The sequence below is a fragment of the Podarcis muralis genome, chromosome 1 (genome assembly GCF_964188315.1).
Source record: "Podarcis muralis chromosome 1, rPodMur119.hap1.1, whole genome shotgun sequence".
Lineage (NCBI taxonomy): Eukaryota > Metazoa > Chordata > Lepidosauria > Squamata > Lacertidae > Podarcis > Podarcis muralis.
The window spans coordinates 45,597,381-45,625,332 of NC_135655.1; the positions used below are offsets into that span (position 1 = coordinate 45,597,381).

Below are 27,952 nucleotides of genomic sequence, written 5' to 3' on the forward strand. Positions count from 1 at the left end.
AAATAAGAACCTGCTGTGGCCTTGTTTCTAGGTAGCGAAGCCAACGTGTCTTGGTGTAGGGCAGCTTCATTCTTGAAACTTGAACTCCAAACAACTCTGTGAGGTAGATCAAGTTGAGTAGTAACTGGTCAAAGGTCACCAAGTAAAATTCATGGGGGGGGGATTTTGAACTTGTGTCTGATTTCCCCTGTTGTGGTTTGGCATTATAACCTGTTACAAGATTTTTTAGGTCATATATATATATATAATAGCTGTCAACTTTTCCCTTTTCTTGCGAGGAATCCTATTTGGAATAAGGGAATTTCCCTTAAAAAAGGGAAACGTTGACAGCTATGAAATATAATAATAATGATAAATGTTCATAAATGTACCAAGCAAACACATATATAAATATATAAAACCACATGTCTGAAACCCATAGGAAAAGTCCTAAAGCCATTTTGACTCTTTCAGTCACCTCAGATATTTCTCTACAAGGTCAAAGGAAATGCAGAAACCTCCCCATTGTCCCTGTCCTCACAAATCCTGCCTTAAGGGCACATTTAAGGTGTGAATAGGGTGAGCCTGTGACCTGGCTCAGGAATTAAGTATTATCATTACAAAAGGATGGCCAGACTCCCCAGGTAATCCGGTCAAGTGACCATTAACAGGTAACCTGGCAGACAGGGTAAATGTCTATATAACAGTGGGCACACCTTTGTTCTGGGTCCTCCTCCTCTCTCCTGCGTGGCGGGGAGCACCCTGTTGCAACAGTTTTTTAAAAATAAAGAAAATTCCTTCCAGTAGCACCTTAAAGACCAACTAAGTTAGTTCTTGGTATGAGCTTTCGTGTGCATGCACACTTCTTCAGATACACACTTCTTCAGATACACACTTCTTCAGGTATCTGAAGAAGTGTGCATGCACACGAAAGCTCATACCAAGAACTAACTTAGTTGGTCTTTAAGGTGCTACTGGAAGGAATTTTTTTTGTTTTGACTATGGCAGACCAACACGGCTACCCATCTGTAACTTTAAAATAAAGATCAGGCTTAACTAGCTGTCTTGCTTTTCACTGGAATTCTGATCTGGTCTCTGTCATTTTACTAGCCAGTAGGGGCTTTCAATTGTGCTCTGCCAGAGGTCCAGGCTCCCTCCTGGAGAAGGACCCCTTTTAACTCTTATTACAAACCACTAATACACAACACCTCACATACATACGCTCAGGGCCCAAGCTACATTATTCTCTAGGCTGTTCATATTTTACAAGCTCTTAAGTAGAAAACTGACACTTCCCCCCACCCCCATTTATTCATAAAATTCCATGTGTCTTTCTGCGCATGAGTACAGTTGAATCTATGCTAATGCATGAATTACAGTAAATGTCAGTATTGGCCTGGGATAAAAAAGTATTAGTTAATCATGTAAATCCAGGCCTCTCTAACTGGCCCTCAGGCCTCTCCAGACCACACCTCTCACCATCCCTGCTTTGCACCCTCGGGTGATTTTTTTATGGCTAGAAACTGTCCTTTAACACATATTACATTTCTTGCTTCCCAAATGGAGGTTAGTGAGGGGTGTGCAATTCTGTGAATAAACTAGCTTACCACACAAAGGTAAAATACAGATTCATTGCTCTGCCCACATTTGCCTGTGATTTTACCAACCGCTGGCATGTGGCTCCAGGAAGGTTGTCCGGAAAGGAATGTGGCCCCTTGGGTTGAAAAGGGTTCCCCACCCCTGATGTAAAGTACTGTAATGTAAGTTGTGAAGGAGGATGGGGTGGTGGTGGAACTAGCATACCTGGCCCCACTCTTTCAGCTTTTGTATATTACTTATTCGTTAATATAATGCCTGAATAGGGATAGAAAAAGAGTAGAAGGACAGACAGAAAGACTACGGGTCATGGATTTATATTTAGCCTTTGTTGTTCCATAGGCTCAGAGTAACAACCGTTTTTAAACAACTAGCAGCCTTACAATACAAGTAATGAAGATACAAGTAATAATATTCAGTGGGAATATTAAGATGTGGCAGATGATCTGGCTATTGATGAAGCAGTTTCCAACTAAACTCAGTAGAGTAACAACTATATTTTAAATTATTCTTTATGCAATTACATTTACATACCTTGCATTCTGATCTTGTACACATCATTACACTGGCTGATGGACAACTCCGCATTAAGTAGTCAAAACAATACAATACAATTTCAAGATTTATTTGCTTGCAAATTGTCCCAAATTGGCATTCCCTCAATAGAAGCTAAGGTTGAAGTTTCCTGAGAAAAGGTGTGTGTGTTTCTGTGTGACTAACAGAAAGTGATCATGCTGAGAGTTTGGACAGTGTTAGCTAAACTGTGATGCAGCCTTGGTTGGGGCTACAACAGTTGCTCTCAAAAAATTAGAATACAATCCTAATCGTCGTTCAGCAGAGCTTGATCGAGTGGCAAAGCCAGCTTCACATCTACAGCCCAGTTCTTGTACTGGCCAAGGCAAAGTGCAGTAAAAATACTGCTTTACTTTGCTAGCTCTGAAGCTCCCCACTCAGATAAAGTTGTGCTATATTCTTATTTACGCCAGGTCATAGCATTGCCTCCAATACACCATTATAGCTGATGCATCCTATGCCTGCTAGACATGAGGTTAGTAATAACACATCTCCAAACAAAAAATGAAAACAAGGATAGACGTGCCCACCCTCCCTCCCTGATACAGCTCAAACATATGCCACATGACATGTGGAGGCAGCCAATATCATTACAATGATTCAGGCACTTCCTCACTCACCCCACCCAGAACGTACACTGCTACAGTGTACTCACTCCAACAGACATAGTGGCACACTCCATAAGGCACAGTTTGGGAAAGAGGTTTGAACATAACCAGGGGAGAGTGGGCTAATGGGAAGCACCCCAACAATCCTTCCCAGTGGATATAGGACTTGAGACCACACTTCAGATACCACAGAGCAGTTGCCTACACACTTAGCCATAAGAGCAGAAGGCAAGTACATACGTCATGGAGCATTTGTCACTCTGAAGCCCACAACTCCAACACACAGTCATAGGTACCAGGAACATAGGAGATGAAAGAGGAGCCCTGGGCTGGTGGAACAATTTCTGCATGTTTGGAGGGCCCTAAGTCAAATTCAGGGTACGCAGCACACTAGGAAAGAAGGATCAGCCTCCACAGTCAGTCACACCTGAGCCAACCAGGAGGAATGTTGCATGGAGTAAAATCCTGCCCCTCCATTAGCCAACTAGCCATATTGACCCCTCTTTTCCCCATGGCAACTTTCCCTGTATTGCCTGATAAGCCCAATGTGCAGCAGGACTCCATCATCCTATCTAGACCAGCTGACTACGTATGCTATTCTATTTGAGTAGCCTGGGATGCATGCTCCCTTAAAGCTTACAGGACCTAAGTGAACCGAGAAAGGAGGCACAGCTGCCCATTAGCAGATGCAGCTCCCTGCCTTACAGTCACCTCCTGAAGTCAGCTACAACCAGATCACACTATGTTGGGGAAAACAGAAGACACCTGTAGAGTTGCCAACTGGCCCTTTGAGCAGCTTTTGTGCTTTGACGGTGGTTCAACACACAAACTTAGCTCTAACAACTTTCTCGACATACATCATTTTATAAACTATCATGCCCGCTTACTCTTAATTTTTTTTGGTAAACTAATAAGTCCCAAACATTGTAGCCTTTTCTTGGAAGTGAGTTGCTTCTGCCTCCTGATTATTTTGTTTGTCATTTTCTACACCTTTTCCAGCTCTGTGGTAACCAGAACTGTCAAGAGAATTCCAAGAGTGATCACACCATAGATTTGTATAAAGGCAGCAAGAAGGAGTCAACATCACAGGAATAAGTAGATAGAGATCCCATTGTGTTTGCCTTAAACTATGAGATATCTGTGTGTTGTAGTTATGGAGTTTTGAATGTTGCCTTGGGTTCACCATGTGAGTAGAAAAATGGTTGAAAAATTGTATAAAATGTTCATATCCGAAGTGGTTGCACTCTACTGTTCATACCAGCCCAGTACAATTTTGTCCAAGTGCATTCAGTGAAGCTTACTTCCAGAGAAATGTGTACAGGCTTGTAGCATTGCACTGCATTACTACGTTTGTTTACTCAGAAATAAGCCATTTACTAAGGGTTTAAAGGATTGCAACCCTATAGTCCAATGAGAGTGAAGATACATGTTGCAGCTGAACGCAAAATAGAAACAAAAGGTTTTTCTCATGAAGAATTCTATTGAATTCAAAACATGTTAGTCATTTTGGGTCTCAAAAAGTCTTGTATACGCCTATAGAAATCTTTGCTAATTTACACGTTAGGATGTTCATCTTTATTGATCCTAAGTGACTTTATTGGCAACACATTTATTCAGTATCACTCTCAGACTAGCATATGCATTGGCATCTTTAATACCCAATACATGTACTTTATGTATAGCATCAGTTTCTGTTAATGTGTTAATGTAACATAATCACTTATGCTCAACTAATCTTATATTATTGATGAATAGTTTGAAGATTTCCATTTATACATATACAACATAGTTTCAGGCACTTTAGTTCAAAGTACAATTATTCTGGGAGTGTGTGCTCTACACCAGTGTGTTTGGGATGTGGTGTATAGGAAGGACAATCACAAAGGAGATTCTGACTAAACATCAGGAAGAACTTGAAGACAGTAAGAGCTGTTCGACAGTGGAAGAGACTCCCAAAAGAGGTGATGGACTCTCCTTCCTTGAAGGTTTACGTAGAGGTTGGATGGCCACCTGTCATGTATGACCCAGCTTAGATTCCTAAATTGTGGGTGGCTGGACTAGATGACCCTTGAGGTCCCTTCTAACTACAATTCTATAGTCCATTTTATCTGTTCCCTTTTAGTGCAACTTGTATTGTGACTGCAGACTGCGCCTGACATCCTCTTCATCAGATTATTATATAGCGCAATCACTTTCAGGTTCCAGTCCAACTCTACGCGTTTTCTGCCAGTAGAACTCCCAGTGCCAAAGCCAAGTTTAATGGACCAACTTCACTCATAGCTATTCGGAAGTCCTGCTAGCAATTGGACAGAAGTTCACCATCCATCAAAAAGATGGAACCGGGAGAACCGGTTCGAAGCGCTTTCTGTTAACTCCTGCAGCCCTTGGGATCCCAAGTTTTTGCGGCTAAACTGACATTCTAAAGATAACTCGTGGCAAACCAGAAGGAAGCCTCGCTTTGGGAATAAACCAGAGGGGAGTTTTATGGGGCTCTGTTGCAACCTCCTCCTTGCTCCCTTAGCCAAACTGAACTCCCAGGTGCGCCGCAGTCAACCCTAATATTCCATAAAGGCGAAGAGCTTAACATCTATACGAATTTCCACCCCTACCCGATAATCTCTCTTTATCCCTCCGCGTTCCACAACACGTTACGCCACATCACACCCATCCATGCATTCTCCTCCTTCTCCGAAACCTCACTCTGTCGCCGCGGCTTGTCACAATTACGAGCCCAGGGATTGTTGAAACTACATCTCCCGGGATGCTGTGCAAGTCGGCTCAACTTCTCTCCGCAGTGCATGTTGGGACATGTAGTTCTGCCCCCGCTCCGAACGCGTTGAAGCGCCGCTCCCTGAGCACTACGATTCCCACAATGCACCCGGCCTTCCACCCTCGACCGCTCACCTTCCTGTCTTAGAAAAAAAATAACCCTGAAGTTCCCTGCGATCAGCTGATCAAGACTGACAACAAGGGGAGAAGGAGAAGAGCTTTGGACTGGCCCCGATCCCTCCTAGGGGGTCCCAGGTCTACATGGTGGGCTCAGGCACTGTGGGAGTTAAGCCCTAACCCTGCGGGGGAGAGGAAGGATCTGCCCAGCTCGATCCTTGAAGCTCAGAGGAGGAGGAGGAGGAGACTGTGATCTGATTACTTAGTCACTAAGACTTCCAGGGAGGAAGAGGAGGAGGAAGGTGCCTACTGTTTTCGTAAACAATAGATCGGGATGTTGGGGGGATATTTTACTCCTAGGCAGACCCTTGTCATTTCGTTTATTCTGTTTCCTCCCCACCCCTTTGTTGTTTACGAGAAGATCTACTAGTTTAAAAGAAATGTTTAGTATATAGCAATATTTTCCTATTGTGATTTAAAGTAACCTTAAGTAAGCAGCTCGTTAGGTATATGTTTTGCCCTTTTTTAGGCAATATGGGCAGATAAATATTTATTGTGCTTTAAGGCAAAAGGTCCTGTTTTGGAAGCAAATAAGTTACAAATGTAAACAGATGGAATGGTCTTACTGTAACACCCCTACCCTCCCTCCCACCCCGTTTGCTGGCTTAAACATTGCTTGACTTACGTTTTTAGTTTATTATTGTCCTAATTTAAGGTAAGTAGATACTCACCACTGGGAAAAATAAAAACCCAGATTGTAGGGTTTAAAAATATGTGGCGCTTTGATGTGGCTTGCCCTGGTCAGATTTGTTTCCGTGCTTCCTAAGGCTGTAATCCTATATACTGCCACCAGACTTAAGTCAGACTTATTTCTGAGTGAATATACATAGAATTGGGGCCTATGCCACTTATTTTTATAAAGGCCCTTCTGCTTATTTTGTGTGATGAACTTTAGTTTGTTCAGATATAATTGCAGCTGAAATAGAGATCTTGTCTGAGATAGCATTGCTGTGAGCAGACAAATACATTCCTTGTTTTGCAAAAAACATAGATCCAGAAAATGTCCACAAGAGCTTTGCATTGTTCAGGAGGAGTTGAATTGTGGCAGGAAAGCACAAGGTTTACTAATATTGTCTGAATTTTCTGTTGATTTTTTTTTTAAATTTAAAACCACTGATGTTATCTTTATAAATCTTTTTCCTATTTCTTTTTCAGGCCTTTCAGGGAAAAGATCTAGCTTGCATTTTAGAAACATATCCTTGTTTTGCTTACACATATCTAACCTCAGTGTGACTTTTAAGCCCATAATTCATTTGGGCCTGTCCTTAATTGTGGAAAGCTGCAGTGTTTACATTGGCTTTGCATATGATGATACCATTATAGACGAGAGAAAATCAAGACAGACACATTCTTTAATAGAAATATCAACATATGCAGACTTTCCTCAATGTTAAGATAAATACAAATTCTAATCCTTTGGAAAACCAATGTACATATCTGTTAAAAAATTGTAAAGCTAACAGTAAAATTTCTGAAAATGAGTGCCCAGCCTCCAACAGCAGATAAGGGACTGAATACTGCCCTTTTGTGCCAGGAAAGCTATGCTTGCAGTGGCACAGATGAAGCAACCTTTGAGTGCGATGAGTGTGGAAGCCTGCAGTGCCAGCGGTGTGAAGAAGAACTACACAGGCAGGAAAGGCTACGAAACCATGAACGGACCCGAATTAAAGCCGGCCATGTCCCATACTGTGACACCTGCAAGGTTGCCAGTGGGAATATCATGCAGAGCAATATCATAAACTCCAGACAGAGGGCAGCAATAAGATGCCAAGCATGCAAAATTAACCTCTGTGTAGAGTGTCAGAAGAGGACTCATGCGGGTGGAAACAAGAGGAAGCACCCCATTACTGTTTACCATGGCAACAAATCTCACGAGGAGGAGGAGGGGATGGATGAGGAGACCAAGAGGAAGAAGATGACAGAAAACGTTGTAAGCTTCCTGTTGGTAGATGAAACAGAGGAGATCCAGGTAAGAAATGTTGTGAATTTTGAAAGGCAGACATAATGAAATAGTTGACATACTGTGCTAATATTAAAAGTTATCAACCATCTACAACAATAACATATACTACAAATCACCCGTAAAACATCCATTTTCAAGCTCCATAGATGAAAAACAACTTCTACGTTTCTTAGACGGATTCCAACTTGAATTATATAATGCAATTGTTTTTCCTAGGTAGCTGTGTGCTGCAGTTCTTCTAACTTAAAAGTATTTTCTTTTATAGAAAAATTATTGCCCATAAGGTACATTAGTTCCCTGCTTTATCTGAGGGACTCAAGGCAGCATCATATTGGGGGGAATAAACCCAATGATATAGTATAGGATTATTCGTTGTGACTTTTCAACTTGACAGTTGTGGCGTGAATACTTTCTTAAGTGGGCAAGATGCACAGTAAGTAGCTAACATTACAGCCTCAATTCAGTCTTTAAAGAAATTTTTTTTTGAGAGCCTCTACATATGTGCCTTACATTTAAATCTGTCTCTCTCTCTCTCTCCCTCCCTCCTATATGTAGCGCATATAACAAGTATTAGCAATAGCAAAATCAGTTTCCCCTTCTTCCTCCGCCCACCCACTTTCCCTCCCACTCCTCAACTTGCAAACTTTAACAAAGCCACTTGGTTCAAATACATACAAATGAGGTCATGGTCAAAGTGACTTAAATCTGTCCTAACAGAGAAACTCTTCTGTAGTTTCTAGCATACACTGAAGTCAGGAAGCAATGGCTTCTTTGCTATGATGTCACAGTAGGCAGAGGCATCATAAGTCTTCTTGCTGCCACTGGGTTAACTGCTCTGATGTCACAGAAGGAACCTTTGGTCTGGCCGCTAGAAGAGTTGAGATCTTAGGATTTGAATTCCAAAGTCCACAAGCAGCTTTGAACTTCATAAGTATGACCAATGCAAGTTGGTTAAGATGTAAACAGACAGATACTTGCTGATTTGTTGGATGTCAGAATTGAACTTTCATTCCAATTTCTTTTGCAACGGTGCCTGCATAATAGTTCTGTTTTTCTGCACTGTGTCTTGCATAGTCACTTCAGGTTTGAGAGTGCTGTTTGCTGGACCTCAAGACTATCATGGCAGTTAATCATCATACTTACAGTGTTCTTAGTTTTGCAATCCATTGAAAGAGTTAACCTACTTGGTATAAGGAAATTAAAGGGAGGCTGAGATTGAGCAGATAAGTAAAGAGCTTCAAAGAGAATGATGAGTTCCTGTAGAGTCTTGCCAAAATCACACTCTCAGCTGTAATATGCCTTTAAGGTTAAGGAAGCTTACTGTTGCCTTTGTGTTTGTGTTTGCACAACAAATGGGAACCCAAATTATATCCAAATAGTCCACATACTGTGCTAATAATAAAAGTTATCAACCATCTACAACAATAACATATACTACAAATCACCCGTAAAACATCCATTTTCAAGCTCCATAGATGAAAAACAACTTCTACATTTCTTAGATGGATTCCAACTTGAATTATATAGTGCAATTGTTTTTCCTAGATAGCTGTGTGCTGCAGTTCTTCTAACTTAAAAGTATTTTCTTTTATAGAAAAATTATTGCCTATAAGGTACATTAGTTCCCTGCTTTATCACATTAAAATAACAACAACAACAACTCATATTTATTGGTTTCTAAATGTGCTTCAGTAGTTAGAACAAAACAAGCTGTCTGAAATACTACTGTAACAGTACTGGCCTAAGGAAACTCTCCTACTATCACTTCTCTGTTTTGTCAGCTGGACAACCTTCACTCCTTTGACAGGACAATGACATACTTCTTCCATACATGTTTTAAATAACATAAATGCCCATCAAAATATATCCAAAGTGGGAAGGCGTAGTATAACATTGACCTTATTACGGAAATGTTGTGAAATCAAATCTTTAATTTAAACCATTGGGAGAAACTGTCTTTAATGTATCAATTCAATATAACTCTTGCTGAGTAATATTGCTGAGGATTTGAAATTTTTGTTCAGTTGCCAAAAACTTCAAATGCTACGGTGTATGGTTGTATACCATGAAATATGGAAGTAATAAAGTTTCAGTTGTTCTAGTTCTGATCTTACTGCTCAATGATCCATAATTCCAAAATTCCACTTTTTTGATGTTCCTCCATATACACGTGGACAAGGATATGCAATCACATAGATCACATGTGTGGAGTGACATGTAATGAAATCCCTTAAAACAAAAGCTTTACCATCTTTAGGATTAAAAAATTGTTTTGTTTGTACAGGTTGTACAGATCTGGAATATTAACTTTGTTAAAATGTCCTTTAGTAATAAGGGGTTTCATGTGGTAAACTGTAACTGAATATACTATTTTTTTCTTCACATTTAAAGATCCAATATCCTACAACAGGTAAATCCTGGAGTATCTTATTTTAAGTATCCGTGTTTCAGTACAATATGTCTAATAGGGAAAGGTATTCTGTTACATTTCATATACCTGAAAAGGTTTTTTCCCCTCTGCTTTTGAACTGATCCTACAAGAGCTCATACTCAATATTTAGCCTTCTTTATACCCTCTTGATGAAAATCTCTTTGTTTCAAATTGTGTGTCTGTGGCCCTTTATTCAATATATTGGACAATTATGTTTTAGCCTTAGAAACTGTCCAAATGGCAGTGATACATGTGGAATGATTCCTGTTTTAATATATAATACGATGTTCTTGTCACTTGGTTTACTGTATTTTTTACACAAATTTGAGGATGATTTATAAGTAAAAAATTATATCTATTAAAAATCCATGTGCACTAGTGATATAAGGATCAACTGTGTTCATCCAAGTAAGAAATTCCCAAACACCACTATTTAAACCCACACTGATATATATCATTAGTGATATATATCAGTGTTATATTATCTACCATAATATGCTATGCAGTGTACATGTAGATTTTTCTCTTTGTTCAAAATTGCGGTTGTTTCTAAGTAGGACATATATTTATAACGTTGCTCATCAGAATTTGGGTGTTTTGGAATTTCTTACTTGGATGAACAGGGTTGATTCCTGCATCAAATTCACTATGGATTCACCACATGTACCATTTTTGGACATTTATGACCAATGCTTTCTAACAAACAAATCTGACTGACTGACTAGGTGGGGCTGAGAATGCCCCCTGTCTGGCACCCTGGAGGGCTGTTCAAGCCAAACAATAGAAGGGCCAAATAATCAGACTACTTATAAGGCCACTTCCTAAGTAAGGCATCCGTTGTCAGTTTCCATGCTTAATGATAAGGGAATAACTTTCCCCTTATCCAACTATACTGTTTCTATTGTATAGTCAAATGCTAGTGACTGACACTGAGGTAAAGCTTTCTCTGTTACAGAGATAAGGAAAAGTATAACTGGGTGGGGTCTGGGTATGAGGATGCTATTGCAGGCAGAAGAAGAGCACAAGTGAAATAAAATGGCAGCCCTAACAACAGTGTGAAAGCTTACAGGCTTGTAAAATGCGTTGTAACTTCTGTTCTCTTCTTAGGCAAGTCTAGAGATGGGAAGGCCTGGGAAAAACCCGGAAAACTGGGGGGAAACCAGTCCCCCCTTTTTTTCGTCCCCCCCCCCCAAAGCTGTTTTTCCCTGTTTGGAAAAAAACGAGAAAAAACCCCTGGTTTTTCTCCCAATTTTCCCCAGGCCTTCCCATCTCTAGACGGTGGTAAGTCGGTGGTATGGTTCCTCATCTACAGGTCAGATTGAAAATAACCCATTTATAAACTGGTGCAGTTCCACTGACTTTGAATAGACTCCTTAGGAACAAGGGTGTCATATCTCATGGGCAGCAAGCAGTTATGAATATCCTTTTAGAGAAAGCTTTTAAAAAATGATTTACCTATTAACTTTGACTTTATTGTGGGGTGCTGTTTTTAGCTCTTTTATAGCTTGACTGTCATGCTGTCTTGGATTTTCTTTTTTTATTACTGTTCTATATCTTTTTAAAGTTGAAAGTTCTTTTGAAAGAGGTATCTCTCTGATGCAACTACAAAAGTTGTTGAATTAACAACACAACCCTAGCAGGTGTACTCAGAAGTGAATCTCACTCTGTTCAACAGGGCATACTCCCAAGAAGGTTTTTGTAGGATGCAGCCTCAGTTTTCTATCTCATTTGTCCTTGTTTCTAGCTGTTTCATCAGCAATGGGTGGGTGGGTGGAGCTATTTTCTAATGCAATAGATGTCAAGGTTGTATTTGACTTCAGTGAGGACAAACCTTCCTGTGGCTTGGCTATAAGGCCTTCAGTTATGTCTTAGCAGCACATCTGTTCTCTTTTCTAATAAACATAATGGTGACATTGAAAGTGGATCCCTGACAATTAAGGTTGCCGATTTGCAACCTGGAGAGTCTGCTTCTCTAACAGCCTCAAAGAAGTAGAAGAGAATTCAGGTGTGGCTTCTCCCTCAAAATATCTACCTTCATTTAAATAGTGTACATTGTGGAGAATTGCTGTACCATTTTTAAAGGCTGCAAGACAAGCAGAAACTTTTCCTCTCGCTTCAGCTGTATGCCAGGAAAAGCCTCGTCCGCTAAATTTTGCTTATCACACAGTTGTTAGATGTAGAGGAGTCCTGCTAAGGAGAAGAAAGATGGTACAATTTATGTGGTATATGTTTCAAATTATATGTATAATTTCATATCTCATTGACAAAGTCAAATTGATGCTGCGGATGAACAAGAAAATACATGACATCCATTCATATATGATTCCCCCCCCCCCCTAATAGTTCATAGTTTTAGTTCACATTTTCATTGGCTCACTCCATACTGGAAAAATGTATGTCAGTTGTATGTAATTTAAAGTGGCAAAGAATCTATGATTGGATCATATTTTTTCCTGGAGGTAAGATAACAGCATAGTTCAACTACGCTCAAATATAATAACAGAATGATTTCTAGATGCTAAGAATTTTAAAATAGAGTAAGAGTAAAGGAATAAATCCTTGCACAATCATTTAAGTTTTTTGCCCCTCTTGCTAAGATGCGACATGCTTAGGCAGGAATGCAAATATTCCTGTGTGGGCTAGCTATGTTACCGTCCATTCCTTGCCTAAACAAAAAAGTCTTTAGCAGGCACCAGTATCTCAGAGTGTTACTGGCTAAAAGAATGTCACTTGCAGTTACAAGTCATGTCCCAGAAGCGGCACCGTTTCAGCAGTGGGTTCTTTCCATTAAAAAGTTCTAACGCAATCTTTCTCTTCCTGTTTTGGAAGGTGGCAAACGAAGACGAATTTATCAGGAAACTGGACTGCAAACCTGATCAGCACGTAAAGGTGGTGTCTATTTTTGGGAACACTGGGGATGGCAAGTCTCATACCCTTAACCACACTTTCTTCTACGGCCGTGAGGTTTTTAAAACATCTCCCGCTCAGGAGTCTTGTACGGTAGGGGTTTGGGCAGCCTATGACCCTGTCCACAAAATGGTGGTGATTGACACAGAGGGTCTTCTGGGGGCCACTGTCAACCTGAGTCAGAGGACCCGGCTGCTTCTGAAGGTCTTGGCTATATCGGACCTTATCATCTACCGTACTCATGCTGACAGACTTCACAACGATCTTTTCAAATTTCTTGGAGATGCCTCAGAGGCCTACCTAAAACACTTCACCAAAGAACTGAAGGCAACCACAGCCCGTTGTGGCCTGGATGTTCCCTTGTCCACTTTGGGCCCTGGAGTCATTATCTTCCACGAGACTGTATACACACAGTTACTAGGTGCTGGTGAGTAGACGCACGTTGGTTGCTGCAATGTCAATCACTTGGGATGGATCTGTATCATAACACAGCCAGAGTTGGGTGTTGCTACGTGGAAGATTTGGAGACTGAATCCTGACTTAGCTCACTATCTAGAATATAGAAGGTGGGGAGGTAATGTGCAGGGAGTTTGCATTTGGCAAATAGCAAAGCATAAGCCAGTTAGCTTAGATTATGTGTATTTTGTGTGAATATGGTGTTTGGGATCACATTTCATCATCCTTTTTTTAAAAAGCAAGGAGAAGAAGGAAGTTTCTAGATAGCCTAGCTGTAAAGCTAGGGCTGAAAGCATGTGTATACCACCTGTTGAAATCTCAGAAACTAGAGGCAGGGTTGACCAGAATTTCCAGTGGCAGGAAGCATGGCTTCATTGTCTTCCATAGTTTTTCCCTTGATACCTAACAGAAGCAGACTAAATTTTTATGCAATAGATGCAAATCCTGCTTGCATATTATAGAGTACTTTTATACATATTTTAAAAAATAAAAAGCTTGGCAGTATGTACGTCCCGGGTATCAGCCCCTCACTAAAAGGAAAGGAATTCCCTGTGGACTGACTTTGCTGAGCATTACCAGTAGCTCTGGAGAACACCAGTGAAACAACCGAAAAACTGACAAAGATGCAGAAACTATTTTGTTTTATTTAAGATGTTTTAAAAATCTGCCTTTCAATAAGATGCTTCAGAGCTTTGAAGCAACAATATAATCATCAACAACAAAATGTAAATTAATAAAACAAGCAGTAAACAGTAAAGACAGTCAAATAAGCATTTTAAAGAGCAGTGGTAAGTGGTCCAGCTGGTATATTCAGCAGCTGAGATCTGATCTGAATTAAAGGAGTTTCAAGAACATGTTCCTGGAACTTTCTTGCAGGAGATGATTCTGCCATCTCTGGAGTATAATGGAGTATAATGTCATTGCCACTGATTTCACAGAAATAGGTAGAGTAGTAAAAAAAAACAAACCAAAAAAACTCCGCCACCACTTGTGCACACAAGAAAACAAGCGGTATTATATAAATTAAAAATCCCTTGTTTATAGACCATGGTAGTACAAGTAGTTTATGCTGTTGGAGGAGGAGGAGGCTTTCATCAGTTGCACCTTGCAGTAGATACACTTTTTAAAAAACAATGTGACCCCATCAGTAGGCCATCAATACAAGTGAAGGCAATAGCACTAAAATTGCAGAAATTTAATTGCAGACCTGCATCTAAATAATGATGTAATATTGATGGTAAGGTTTCCTATAAAGGGCTTCTTCTTCTTATTCCCCATTTCTTTCCTCTAATAATCTATTTAGGTTAACAATTTGTAAGCTACTTTTTTTAAGGTATGTGCTGGCAGCATGGAGTTGGATCCCGTTATCCTGTCATCTGCTAATAGAAAAGGGCAGCTGGTGTTTTTTTTACCAGCCTCCCCCCTTTCCTCCAGTCTACTCCAGAACAGCATAGGTGACAGGGTGGTGGTGGGGCTGCAGGGATTGGAAGAAATTGCCCCTCCATCGGATTGAAGGCCCTTGTGTTCACAGAAATGTTGTTTCTGGGAAAGGAAGGTAACCTTTGGGTCCAGCCTATGCTTTACTCTAGGTGTTTCCTATTATTTAGGAGAGAATGCGTTGTTTTGATCAAGAATTCACATGCAAATATGTGTAGATATGTATGTAAAAAAAATATGTAAATAACATGCAAACCTCACGATAATATAGCTAAAGTGACTGAATCTTTCAGATCACCCTTCTGAGGTGCCTGAGAAGCTTGTCCAGGATCGGTTCCGGAAACTTGGGCTCTTCCCTGAAGCCTTCAGCTCGATCCATTACAAAGGAACAAGGACACATAACCCCCCAACGGATTTCTCTGGGCTCAGGCATGCCGTGGAGCAGCAGCTAGAAAATAATACGACCCGTTCTCCCCGGCCTCCTGGAGTTATCTACAAGGCACTCAAAGTAAGTGTAAGATGGTGAATTACTGTTCCTCTATACAAGGATCACAGATTCCGTCGTCACAGCCAGCAGCTCTGGGGGCAGGTGGCTATATTTCAAATTGCAAATTCCTCCAGTTTCATTCGTGGAGGGTTGGACTTTGATTGCCATCAGGTCCCTTAGAAATCAAAGTCCAACCCCCGTCCCAAAGCAGGGTCACCCGCACTCCTCCTATCCACGGAGCAACTCCCATAATATAAAGCAAACAGCAAAGAATGAGAGTTGACCGGAGTAGACAGTGTATCAGAGCTCCTGAAGAGTAGGCAGACCCAGAACTGTACAGCAAGTGAGCCATGCCAAGAGAAAATGGACACCCCGCCTCCAGTTAGGCTGACACCGAGGGAAATTGAGGACATTGGCAGGCTTACAACTAACACTGAGGTCTGATTTGTACTTCCTGACTATTCCAGTTGCCCAGGGCATATCAGCTTCTGTGAGTTATTTTCTTCTTTAAAAAAAAGGCCAGAAGAAACTTTGGACTGGGTTTGTGCAGTAGGTGAAAAGAGTACTTCATCAAGCCCATGTCTCTTTAATACTTTCCCCCAGTGTTTGCAAATGTAGTTTCTACAGACACTGTACTTCTACTAGTAGTAATGCACCATAAATGGCTAAGCAAGGCGGGACTAAGCTGCTGTAGTACAATGGAAAGATCCTTCTTGTTGCCAGGGTAACTGAGAGTCAGGACATGGTCTCCAGGCAACAACCTATGTTCTGACTTGCCTTGATTTTTTCCCTCAGTTTCCTTAAATGGTTTTTCATCTGTAGATAGCAAAGATGTAACATCTGGAGCTAGTGGAGGTCAAGAGCACAGCTCTTCAGGGGACAATGTAAGAGTCTGAGTGGCTGTCAGGGAAAGTGTGTGAGCAAGTGCTTGAGTATTTTAAAATGAGGATGGATATGTTTTTGGAGGAGAGAGTTTATATGTTTGCAATTAGAAGTTTTACTGCAACACATCCTCCACTGAGCATTTATTACACAATTAGATCTTTCCCATGTAATGAGAAGATGTATTTTTTGACTTCTTCCCTACAACCCCGCTCTATATTTATTGTGGTGTTGTCACTAGCAACACAATCCTTAACATGTTCTCTCAGAATCCTATGATTATTTATGCTGTGCTCAGTGGGGTTTACTTCCCAGAAATTGTGCATGGCATTGCAGCTGAACTTTTCTTTTCCACAACCCCTCCTTGTTCAGGTTATGATTTGAGAGGCATTTTTACAGTACGTGAAGAGTATAGTTACCCATGGTTTTAATGTTCATTATTCATTCATGGCTTATCTATTTATGGATGTTGCAGTGTGAAGTATACACTTTCTGATCATGAGGTATTTAATGTTTCGTTGCCAGAAGAAAAGTTTCTCATCTGAATTGCAATCAGTTGCACTGTCTTAATCTACGATTCTTGCCTGCTGAGCCAAAGAGAGATTTTGTGGCTTTAATAACTGTGCAGCAGAGAGGAGTTTGTAAAGTTCTGCTTCTCCCAAAATGCATGTAATGGCCAGGCAATGATACCCCTGTAGTCTAAAAGGTTTCCAGGGTCTGCTTGGTGCTTTGCAATCTTTACATTCAGTCTTTGTGAGCAGGGAATGTGGAGAGAAGTTGCTTACAAAAAAATCAGGGAAAGTCTCTCCCATAGAGTCACCCATCTAAATTCCTGCCAATAGGCTGCCAATGTAGGTGTAAGCTCTTTGCCTCTCTTTCCTGGAAATTTGGAGTTTTATGATTTATTTTTATTTTATGAAATTTATATACCATTTAATTGTAATAAAAACCTCAAAGTGGTTTACAAAAAGAATAAATTAATGGCAATATGGCTAGAACCTAACGGTTTTGACAGTCTTTCCATCCTTGTTGAAGATCTGGGCAATAGCTGGTTGAAGATCTGGGCAATAGCTGGTTTTCAACATCACAATATATCACCAGCTAAACATCACAATGCCTCAATCTATCACGATATATATCCGCCACAGCAGAGAGCCTCGTCAGTCCTACCTACAGAGGAGGAGGAACTTACTGACAGCAGACCCTTGCAGAGGGCAAGATTGTACCCTCCGCTCATCAGCTTGTGAGCAGAGAGTTCTGTCCTGCTAGGTGTTGTGTTTCCTGTGGGGAACATGCAGGCAAAGCAGACCTCTCCCTCACAGTTCAGTTTTGACAGATTCGTGGAACCATCAGATGCTTGTCAGGGAAGTGGCACTGTGCATCTGTTAAAGTTGGCTTGCAGGGTGCGGGGAGAGAAAGATCTGACATGCCAGGCCGAAAATGTTCCATGCCCTGATCTGACACATAAGAGGCGCTTCACGCTCCTATACCGTTCCATAAAAGTTGGTGTTTTTTTGTTGTCCCTCTCATTGCTGGTTTCTCTCTCTGTGTTCTGCAGGCACTGAGTGATAGGTTCTGCGGTGAGATCCCAGATGATCAGATGGCCCACAGCTCCTTCTTTCCAGACGAGTATTTCACCTGTTCCTCTGTATGTCTCAGCTGCGGGTAGGTGGAACGGGAAGAACACTATTTGAATAAGATCTACAGTGTCAGAATTATGCTATATATTACAATATAATGACTATGTTACAAGCAACCCAGTCATAGGGAATTGCCAATGTCACTGTTAAATAAAACTTGGGTGAGAAATTCTGCAGTTGGTTATTCGTGTCGGGAATTTGCTTTGTTTCTTGTGTTGTTGGGAGAACACTGCTTCCGAAATGATCTTATTAACTTTAAATAAAATCCAACATTACTGTACAGTCGTACAGTGGTACCTCGCAAGACGAATGCCTCGCAAGACAAAAAACCCGCAAGACAAAAGGGTTTTTTGTTTTTTGAGCTGCTTCGCAAGACGATTTTCCCTATGGGCTTGCTTCGCAAGACGGAAACGTCTTGCAAGTTTGTTTCCTTTTTCTTAACACCGTTAATACAGTTGCGACTTGACTTCGAGGAGCAACTCATAGAACGCGGTGTGGTAGCCTTTTTTGAGGTTTTTAAAGACTTTGGTGATTTTTGAAGCTTTTCCAAAACTTTCCCGACACCGTGCTTCGCAAGATGAAAAAAATCGCAAGGCGACAAAACTCACGGAACGAATTAATTTCGTCTTGCGAGGCACCACTGTACCTTTGTTTATGTATCCCTCTGGATACGTAAACTTCAGGTTGCAAACGCATACACTCCCGGGTTTCACTGCATGTGCAGAAGCGCTCAATTGCGCCGTGTGCACGCGCAGAAGGGCGTCTCCAGTTACGAAGTTTTTGGGATGCGGCTGGGCCTCTGGAATGGATCCCGTTCATAACCGGAGGTACCACTGTACGGTATATATATTTAGTGTGTAAGGCATTGGCTAACATCATAAACCTGGAATCTATATATTTGGGGGTGGGGAACCACTTTTAGCTAGTGTGCCAGATCCAATTGTAACCAACAACCCATGGGCCACATTTGACAGGTGGGCAGGGTTGCCCATCTGCCAGTCATCTGACATAAGGTTGATCTGACTCCCAGCTGAAGCAGTGTGGCTTGCATGTGGCTTGTAATTGTAAAGAGCAACCACTGCAAGCCACAACTGCAAAAGAATGATTGGGAGCCTTAGAGATCCACTGGGGAGCTTCCGGTCAGTCTGCCTTCTGAGTATTTATGTGCTTTGCTTTGAAACTCCAGGTGTGGATGTAAAAACAGCATGAACCATTCGAAAGAAGGGGTACCTCATGAAGCCAAGAATCGGTGTAGATACACCCATCAGTACGATAACAGAGTGTTTACATGCAAGGTGAGTGGAGCAGGTGAAAGAGAGCTTCTGGTACTGGAGGTTGACAAGAAGAGCCTGCATAGCTTATAACCTGCTAAGATTAATGTAGCCCACCAGTCCATGTTATTGTAACTTCCAAGGTGCTTTGCAACCTTTGATGGGTATTCCCTGTATTTTTGAAGTTTTGTCAACTTACCTGAAGAGGTTAAGGAGCAAACTCTGCATCCCCCTCCCTCTGTACATTACACAACCCATCTATGTTTGCAGTTGGAGGCAGAAACAAGAGGATCTCTGAGCCTCTGCTGGGCTGTGAATTCACTTTTGTGGGTCAAAGATTTCACAGCTTTGGGCTAGAAAGAACTAGGGTTTTCCCTGGCCTGTTTTCTGGCACCCACTGTCTACTGAAGAACAGTAAGTTCCTAGTTTTAATGCTGTTAATGTTTTTGTGCATATGTTCAAACCATGCCATTCCTCGTTGCCTCCGTTTTGGGGGAACTAACACATAACTCTTCGTTGTAAATGGAAGGCATGGACTTTGAAATCTGAAGATAAGTAATTTTAATTGATATTTTGCATTCCAGGCCTGTTATGAACGTGGGAATGAAGTTAGAGTGGTGCCCAAAACCTCCGCTTCCACTGATTCCCCTTGGATGGGACTTGCCAAGTATGCCTGGTCAGGGTGAGTACAGGAGCAGAGGAGCTGTTTTCTCCCTTCATCCTTCCCTGCTCCCATTCTCTTCACTTGGCGCATGCTCGAGTGACCAGCTCTTCTTCCTTCTTGACTGCAGGTATGTGATCGAGTGCCCCAACTGCGGAGTTGTGTACCGCAGCCGACAGTACTGGTTTGGCAACCAAGACCCTGTGGATACCGTGGTGAGGACAGAAATTGTGCACATCTGGCCAGGTGTAAGTCTACTTGCATACATTTGTTTCTTGTCCTTTTAATTGAAGGGGAAACGATTAGGCTGCCACAGTAGCAGGCGTTCCACCCCTGTTGTGTTAAATCATCCCATTTCAGAAGATGTTGGCGATGAGAGACGTTTTACATGCCCAGGCCGTTAAAGCCAAGTTTGACACCACCATGTTGTGTCTTGGAGAAATGGATTGAGAAATATGTAAACCAGATCTCTCCTGCCCAGCTTCAAAAAATATTTCCTGTATTCATCCTGGTTCATCTCCTAACCTCTCCATTAAGATGCATCCTAGTGTGTTTAGGCCACACATTCCAAAGCAAAGAGTGAGAGTAAGGGACCAGAGCCCTGCATTAGGAACTTCCATGCCTCTAGACAGAGCTCCTATTCTGAATTCCTTCTAAGGAATTTACATGAAGATCTGGGGCGTCCCAGTCCGTAACAGAAGTCTAATTTCCTTATGTGGTTGCACCGGTGAGTCACTTCCTTTCTCCAAATAAAAGACAATGTATATCTTCTAATATTTGGTAGAGGTCAGCAGGTCGGCAGCAGGCAGGCACAATGAGATGTTAATTGTGCTGAATATCCATTTTTGTTGCAGACGGATTGCAGTCTGAAAGACAACAACAATGCTGCTCAGCGCCTCATAGACGGGATGAACTTTATGGCACAATCAGTGTCTGAACTGAGCCTGGGACCCACAAAAGCAGTGACCTCTTGGCTGACGGATCAAATCGCTCCAGCCTACTGGAAACCCAATTCCCAGATTCTGGTATCTAGCAGTCATCATACTTGCATGCTGATGAGAAGTCCTTTTCCTTTCCCCTGCTTCTCTTTCTCCAAAGAGATGAAATAATGGTTCATTGCTTGATGCCTCTGTTGTGTTCTACAAATCTGCTGCCTCTAGCAGACACAGTGAGACAGCCCTGTGTGCAGTCTCCCCCTTTGTGGGCTCTCACTCTCCTGCTTCCCACCAGGAAAAAAGAAATAAGCCTTTCTGCTCGAGGCTCAACAGCTGGACCACAGACACCTTTGATGCAGGTGCCAATCCTGAGCCTCATGACAAAATGAATTGTGTCCATCCTGTGGTTAGCTCTGAGGCTGTAGTAGATGCTAATGACCCCTTCACACCTGCTTGCCTTGCCCTAGCTTGTCTCAGGAGGCCTTTAGCAGAGAGCTGTGTCCTCACCATAGGAGCCAGCTCCTAGGGGCAAGGTCCCTTTGCCCCCCCTGAAATATTTGAGTGGTTTGGGCCCCCCAAGTTGATAGGCATTGCCATTCAAATGGTGTGTGTGCATTGTGACTTGTGATTGATTATGTGGGGTGGATCTTACCTTGGCCCACCCAATATTCAAGTTGGCACTCCTGGTCCACACACACACAGTGCCGTATCAGGTGTAGGAACAAGTGGATATGGCTTGAGTTCCCTGCTGGCCAGATGTTCCCACCACCAATTTAGCTGACTGAAAGACTAAAAATGCCTCTTCACCCTCTTTCACCAAACTACTTAGTCCAATGGCTTGTCGTGTTTTTTTATCTCCTTCAGAATTGCAGAAAGTGTGGCATCTCTTTTAAAGATAATGACACCAAACACCATTGTCGGGCTTGTGGAGAAGGTTTCTGTGATGGTTGTTCATCCAAGACCCGCCCTGTTCCCGAACGTGGCTGGGGCCCCGCACCTGTGCGAGTGTGCGATGGCTGCTATGACAGCAGGGGCGTTCAGTTAGGTAATCCCATCCTGACCATAGTAGGTGTGTGAACCAAAGGGGGGGAACCTATAACCTTCTGTGTGTGTTGGTGTATCATGTTGTGTTTTTAAATGCTTGTCCCTGTTGCCTTTTGTCACCTCCCAGCTGAGACTGAGGTCAGGCTATGTGAGATGTTGAAGATCTGTGATTAGATGTCTTGCATTGATTCTTCAAAAGCAGCCATGGGGTCCCTGAGTTGGATTGGGATGGCATCATTTGGAGGAAGCTGTTAACCTGTGCTATTTGCATCATCTAAATAATGTGTGTGGAACCTTTGGCCCTCCACCTGTTGTGGAACTACAACTCCCATCAACCCCAGCAAGCATGGCCAGTGGCTAGGGATGATGGGAATTGTAGCCCAGCAACATCTGGAGGACTAAAGGCTTCCCAACACCTGATCTAAATACACCCCAAAGTCACTATTTGCCCCATGGGTGGGAGAATGTTCTGATTTAAGGCCTTCTGGTTGCTTATGAAATAAATCGGGGGATCTAGCTGTGGATTTCCAACATCTCATCTCTTTCATTAGAGGTGTTAAGCAGAAGCTGGATGGCCACCTATAAGGGATGTGGTAGCACTGCATTTCCTGCATCAGGCAAGATGATCTCCTGTCCCTTCCAGTTGAGTGATTCATCTAGTTTTGACCTGACACTCACCTGTGGTCCTTCCTGTATCCAAAAGTAGAGGGCAATTCCCCACCAAACAGCAGAATAATGAGAAAGCAAAATGAAGGAGCATAATAATACATTTTAGTTTCCAAATTTCTCAGTGCATTTACAATTGAAGTCTTCTTCCTCCAGGAAAACAACTCACCTAAATCTTAAGAAATTGCTATTCAGATTGAATTAAATCTCCTTCATTTTAACTCTAGAATCAATGGATTTATTCACCGGTTGTAAGAAAATGATCTATTTAATGGCAATAGAGAAAACAGTGTGTATGTACCGAGTAGCTTCCCCAGAGGAAGGAGGTTGTTGATGCTTTCTTGTCGTTCTGCTCCTGAAGCTGCTCAGTTCCAAACCGACACTTTCATCATAGTTCCCCATGGACCCTGGAGAGCTGACTGGGCTGATGCTGTCATTCTTTATTTTGTTTTGTTTTAATTTCTGATGAGCACTGAGCTAATTGAACACAACAGCTATCATCTTTTCTTACCCCAGAATTCCCAAGGCATTCTGGATTAATAAAGATGGCAGCAGACAGCTGCTTTGCTCGGCGCATTGCTGGGGAGCACCATGCTGAGTGTTGCCACCCATCTCTGCTGCTGCCATGCTGAGCTTACAAGGGGAGGAAGTGGCAGCACTCAGTGTGGTGCTCACTAGAGAAGCCTTGTGTGCAACCTTGGAGGGCAACCTGCCCAGGGCTATACCAGAGCTGTTTATGACTCTGATAACATACCATTTCAAGACACTTGTGCATGATTCAAGCTAGGAGAACGTATTATAGAGGTTGCTTATACACCTGTGGATAAATGAGAGTTGATTCAACAAGGGGGTATCATGGTGTTTGGACAGATGAAAAAATTTCAGCAGCGAGCCTGTTGTGAAATGTACCTTCCTCTGCTCCGATCAAACGCAGGAAAGTCCTGATGTTCTGGTTTTCAGCAGATGCTGAATTTGACCGTGCCAGTTGGCTAGCCATTCTGTCATTCACAAATCCACTTCCTTCTCAAAAGCAGTTTTATAAAGCTTAACACATAACTTCTATTATTATTATTATTATTATTATTATTATTATTATTATTATTATTATTATTTATTATTATAGCATTGAACCAATGTTTCAAGAGATAGCTAGCCAAGATCCTTGTGTTTTAGGTTCTCTCCCTGACCCCCTACCCTGCAAAGCAGGCATCCGCCGGAAGCGTAACGTGAGACGGTGCCATTGCAAGAGTGGCAGCGGCGGTAGGGAAGAAGACAGGAGTGGCTAGTGCAGTGGGGTGGGACAGAGTGGCAGTGTGGCAAGGACTTCACTGGGGCAATGGTGGGAGTGCCAGACTGGCTCTGCCAGTGAACCCACACATCCCTGATCTTGCCACTGTCAGTAGCTGGCAGCAGGGCTGCTGTACCAGGAAGGCACTCCTGCATTACCCTGCCATGCCAGCCGCTTCTGAAAGCAGAGCTCCCTCCACAGCAGAAAAGCCTTCCTCCTCTTTGAAGGTGTATCTGTTTGCATCCCGAAGAATCAATCACACACTTTTGTTGACTGTCTCAAGGATCCTATGGCATTACAATGAATTCAAGAACGCCAGTCACCCTTTTATCCCTGGTATAATGGGCCTGTTGTTATTTACAGGGTCTCTTAACCTGAAAGTGGGATGCGGGTGGCGCTGTGGGTTAAACCACAGAGCCTAGGACTTGCTGATCAGAAGGTTGGCTGTTCGAATCCCCGTGACGGGGTGAGCTCCCGTTGCTCGATCCCTGCTCCTGCCAACCTAGCAGTTCGAAAGCACGTCAAAGTGCAAGTAGATAAATAGGTACCGCTCCAGTGGGAAGGTAAACAGCGTTTTCGTGCACTGCTCTGGTTTCACCAGAAGCGGCTTAGTCATGCTGGCCACATGATCTGGAAGCTGTATGCTGGCTCCCTCGGCCAATAAAGCAAGATGAGCACCGCAACCCCTGAGTCAGCCATGACTGGACCTAATGGTCAGGGGTCCCTTTACCTTTACTTAACCTGAAATAAAACAAAGGAGGATCAAGAACCTGTTTCTCCCATGTTCAGCTCATTTCCAACTCATGCTCATGTAGAAACCATGTCTTTAAGCATGGACAGATAAGTAAGCTGCAGACTGAACAATTTGTTGCCTAAGCATGATAAATCACAGCAAATTTTCCTATGGCAGTTAGTCCCCTCATCTGCTGCTACCTTGAAAACCTTCACAGTCACACAGATAGCCTATGCCACTGATAGGGTAGCGAAGCACAATAGTTTTATTCACACTATTGTGAGGATATAGCCCTGCTTTGTGCCTTGCCCACTTGGCAGTAGCTGAAAGTAAAGGTAACAAGAAAGGCAAATCGTGAGCTTTCATCTCTTCTTACTCATGGATTCTGCCCACAAAACAGTTTTTGGTGGTCTCGTCCTGAGGAGGTAGCCTTTGATGAAGATCTCAGTATGGAAGATCTATGGATTTCAGTTATTGTCCCCTACAATGTTAGGGACCAACCACTGACTGCAGCTGGCTGCAACTTCTGGGGGAACGTCAATTTTAATTCTAAATAGAACAGCTGTGTCTTAGGCTGGAGTTGTGCCTTTGTCTCTGAGCCCTAACCTCTGTCATGCAGATGTGCCTGAGGCTCCAACTGATGAGGAAGGGGGGACAGTGATTGCCAGGAAGGTTGGTGAAGCTGTGCAGAACACTCTTGGAGCTGTAGTGACTGCCATTGATATCCCGTTGGGTAAGTGTTATTGGTGCATTTAGAAACCTTTTAGCTTCTCAGTTCATTGGGTATGTATAGAATTGGAGGCTTTTCTTTCCCCCTCAGCAAGTACACTTAGTGAAATAAAAGAAGTCCAGTGAAGCAGAAGACCAGGGTTCTCCAGGTGGCAGGTGTGGGGAATCTGCACAGGTACTGCCATCCTTCCCTCTCCCCCACCAAGTTAATGCTAAGATGCAGAGCTTTGCAATAGGTTGTTTTATTCTCTAAACCTGGTTCCCATACATAAGGTTGCACCCAAAAGCGTAAGCAGGGAAAACAGAAATCTTGGGCTTATCAACAACTTGTTCACTAATCCTTTATAAACCACAGCCTGAGAATTACTTGAACCATCCTATAGATTAGTCTTAATACTTCATTAAGGGCAGCAAAAGCAGAGGTGGGTTTTGTACAGTCCCTCCTCCTCTTTACTGATAACAAACAGAAATGGTATTGTGGGTTTTCCCCCCTAACTCTCTGTAGGTCTTGTGAAGGATGCTGCCAGACCTGCCTACTGGGTGCCCGACCATGAAATCTTACACTGCCACAGTTGCCAGAAGGAATTCAATATCAAGCTGTCGAAGCACCACTGCCGTGCCTGTGGCCAGGGTTTCTGTGACGAGTGCTCTCTGGAGCGCAGAGCTGTCCCTTCCCGTGGCTGGGATCATCCTGTCAGAGTCTGCTTTAATTGCAATAAAAAGCCCGGTGACCTTTAACCCTACCTACCTTTCTGGGTCCTCCGTAACACCTTAGCTTCTCAGGGTTAGATAAAACAAAAGTCACCCTTTTTAACCTTTTACAGCCAGAGTGCATGCTCCTGATCTCTGGCCCTTTTTCCCCATGTGCGGATTTCTATAGGATTGCTGAACAGCTAGTTTTAACAAGTTCTGCAGGACTTGGCCAACTTGGGATGTATGGAGAAGCTTGCAGTAAAATGAGGAATCCAAAAATCCAGTGTATTATATACCAGTTTAAAGTATGTATCTCTATATCTATATTATTGAGTATGCTAAGAATGCAGCTGGCTGATGAAGCATTGATGATTTACAATTAAAACAAGCAAAGGTAAATAGAACCGTTTTCTGAAATGTAATGGGGGTCAAACATACAGCTTCTTGAGTGCCTTGGAATTCTTTTGTGTGAAGCATTTTGCTGTTTGTTTACAGCGTCTTAGACTTACAAAGGCTTTGGTTCTATACACCTTGAGCTAACCGATGTTCATACTCCCTGTTTCGAGCAGTGAGTCCTAAGCTTTTGGGTCTGACCCTTTGGAACTCCCATCACCCATATTTATTTTACCCCAGATTGCTTTTGTTCTGTTTATAGGGCCTTGTCATCCAGAGCTAAGGAGTTTCCTCAGGGCTGAAACCAGCCGGAGAAATGAGGAAGCTGCTCTGTACAGGTCCTGATAAAAATAGGTGCTGCTGCACATATGGTAATCTTAGAAGGGCCATGCACTAAAGGCAGTGGAAGTATGGGGGGAATCAAACAATGTAACACAAAACTTAAAGCTGGTCTTCTAACAGCTATTTCAGCTTCACTTTGGGCTGACGAGGCCTTATTTCTCTTGTTCACATTCCTCTATGCTTGGTTTTCCTTGTTGATGGACTCTTCCCCGCCCCCCCCCCCCCAATCAAAAATCTTCAGGCTAAGAGCAAAGGTAAGTACTAGGCAAGACCCACAAACCTGCAGTGTAGTGTTTGCTTAGCATCTTAGTCACTTGTCTTCTGTAAATGGTCCCAAGTATAGATTCTTAGCGGTATCTATGTCAACCACCCTTAACGCACTCATATAAACCAACTTGGAAAACAGTGATGTACTTCTGATGACATCGGGGGATTGTCTTTTTGGAGGGAGAAAACCCTGCATTGAACCACTTTGAGACACCGATCAAACCACTGAGTAAAATTATCGCATTAGACTTTGATGTGGATCTCTGCTTCCATGACAAGAGACCTTCAGAAACCCAATCAGTTTGAAGAATGAATCCCCTTCTCCTTTTTACTCCTGAGAATGGCACATTCCCATGGCAGAGATTTGTCGTCACTCATAACAGCTGGAGTTTGGCATGATAGTCAGGCACAATACCCTGGCACTGTTGTTTCTCCCACTTATTAAAATATAACCTTGTATACCTTGATGACTGACCCCTATTTTAGAACTGTAATATGAAATTAAGTGCTATAAAGGACTATCCCTTCTGAACAAGTGTGCTGATTTCTTCTGTATATCTACCTAATCTTGCTGTGTCTTGGGAAGGGGGAGACAGTTTCCGGCTTGCATGCCAAAATGGAACTGGATAATGTAGTAGTACATTCCTGCTGTCTAAACTCTACAGGGATTAATATGTGTTTTGTAACTAGAAGCTGATAGGTTTGGGGTTTTTTTCTTCAAGGGATAGAAGTGGGAGAAGTTATCTTGTAGTGATTTTTCAACCTAGGTAACTGCACTTTGAAGTGTTTTATTTTTGACTCTGTGGTGGAAAATACAAGTGAAACCTGTTGTGTAGTCCATGCCCTCTGTATGTTCTCCATGCATGTAGGTATTCTACCATGTTATTGCACACCCAGAGACCACCCTTGGCATTCCTTGTATAAAATCTTCACTTGTAAGCTTCTGTTTCATTGACTTGTCTGGGTTTTGTTGTTACCACAGAACAGCCTCATTCTCTTAAAGCCAGCTATTGCATTTCTACAAT

The 27,952-nt window shown here is 42.4% G+C and overlaps 1 protein-coding gene across 2 annotated transcripts; it reads left to right on the forward strand.

Annotated features, from left to right (window-relative positions):
- The first annotated feature begins 5,640 nt into the window (after nt 1–5,640).
- ZFYVE1 (zinc finger FYVE-type containing 1) lies at nt 5,641–27,871 on the forward strand. 2 transcript variants are annotated; one of them, XM_028724598.2, is made up of 12 exons: nt 5,641–5,944; nt 6,858–7,671; nt 12,926–13,430; nt 15,190–15,404; nt 17,824–17,930; nt 19,092–19,200; nt 19,761–19,858; nt 19,968–20,085; nt 20,692–20,862; nt 21,637–21,841; nt 25,123–25,236; nt 25,738–27,871. In XM_028724598.2, the coding sequence occupies exons 2-12, from the start codon at nt 7,180–7,182 to the stop codon at nt 25,968–25,970; spliced, it is 2,367 nt and encodes a 788-aa protein (XP_028580431.2). In that variant the 5' UTR covers nt 5,641–5,944; nt 6,858–7,179; the 3' UTR covers nt 25,971–27,871. The 2 variants fall into 2 exon arrangements, with proteins under 2 accessions (XP_028580431.2, XP_028580440.2); XM_028724607.2 differs by having other exon boundaries at nt 21,637–21,817.
- Nucleotides 27,872–27,952: the final 81 nt, after the last annotated feature.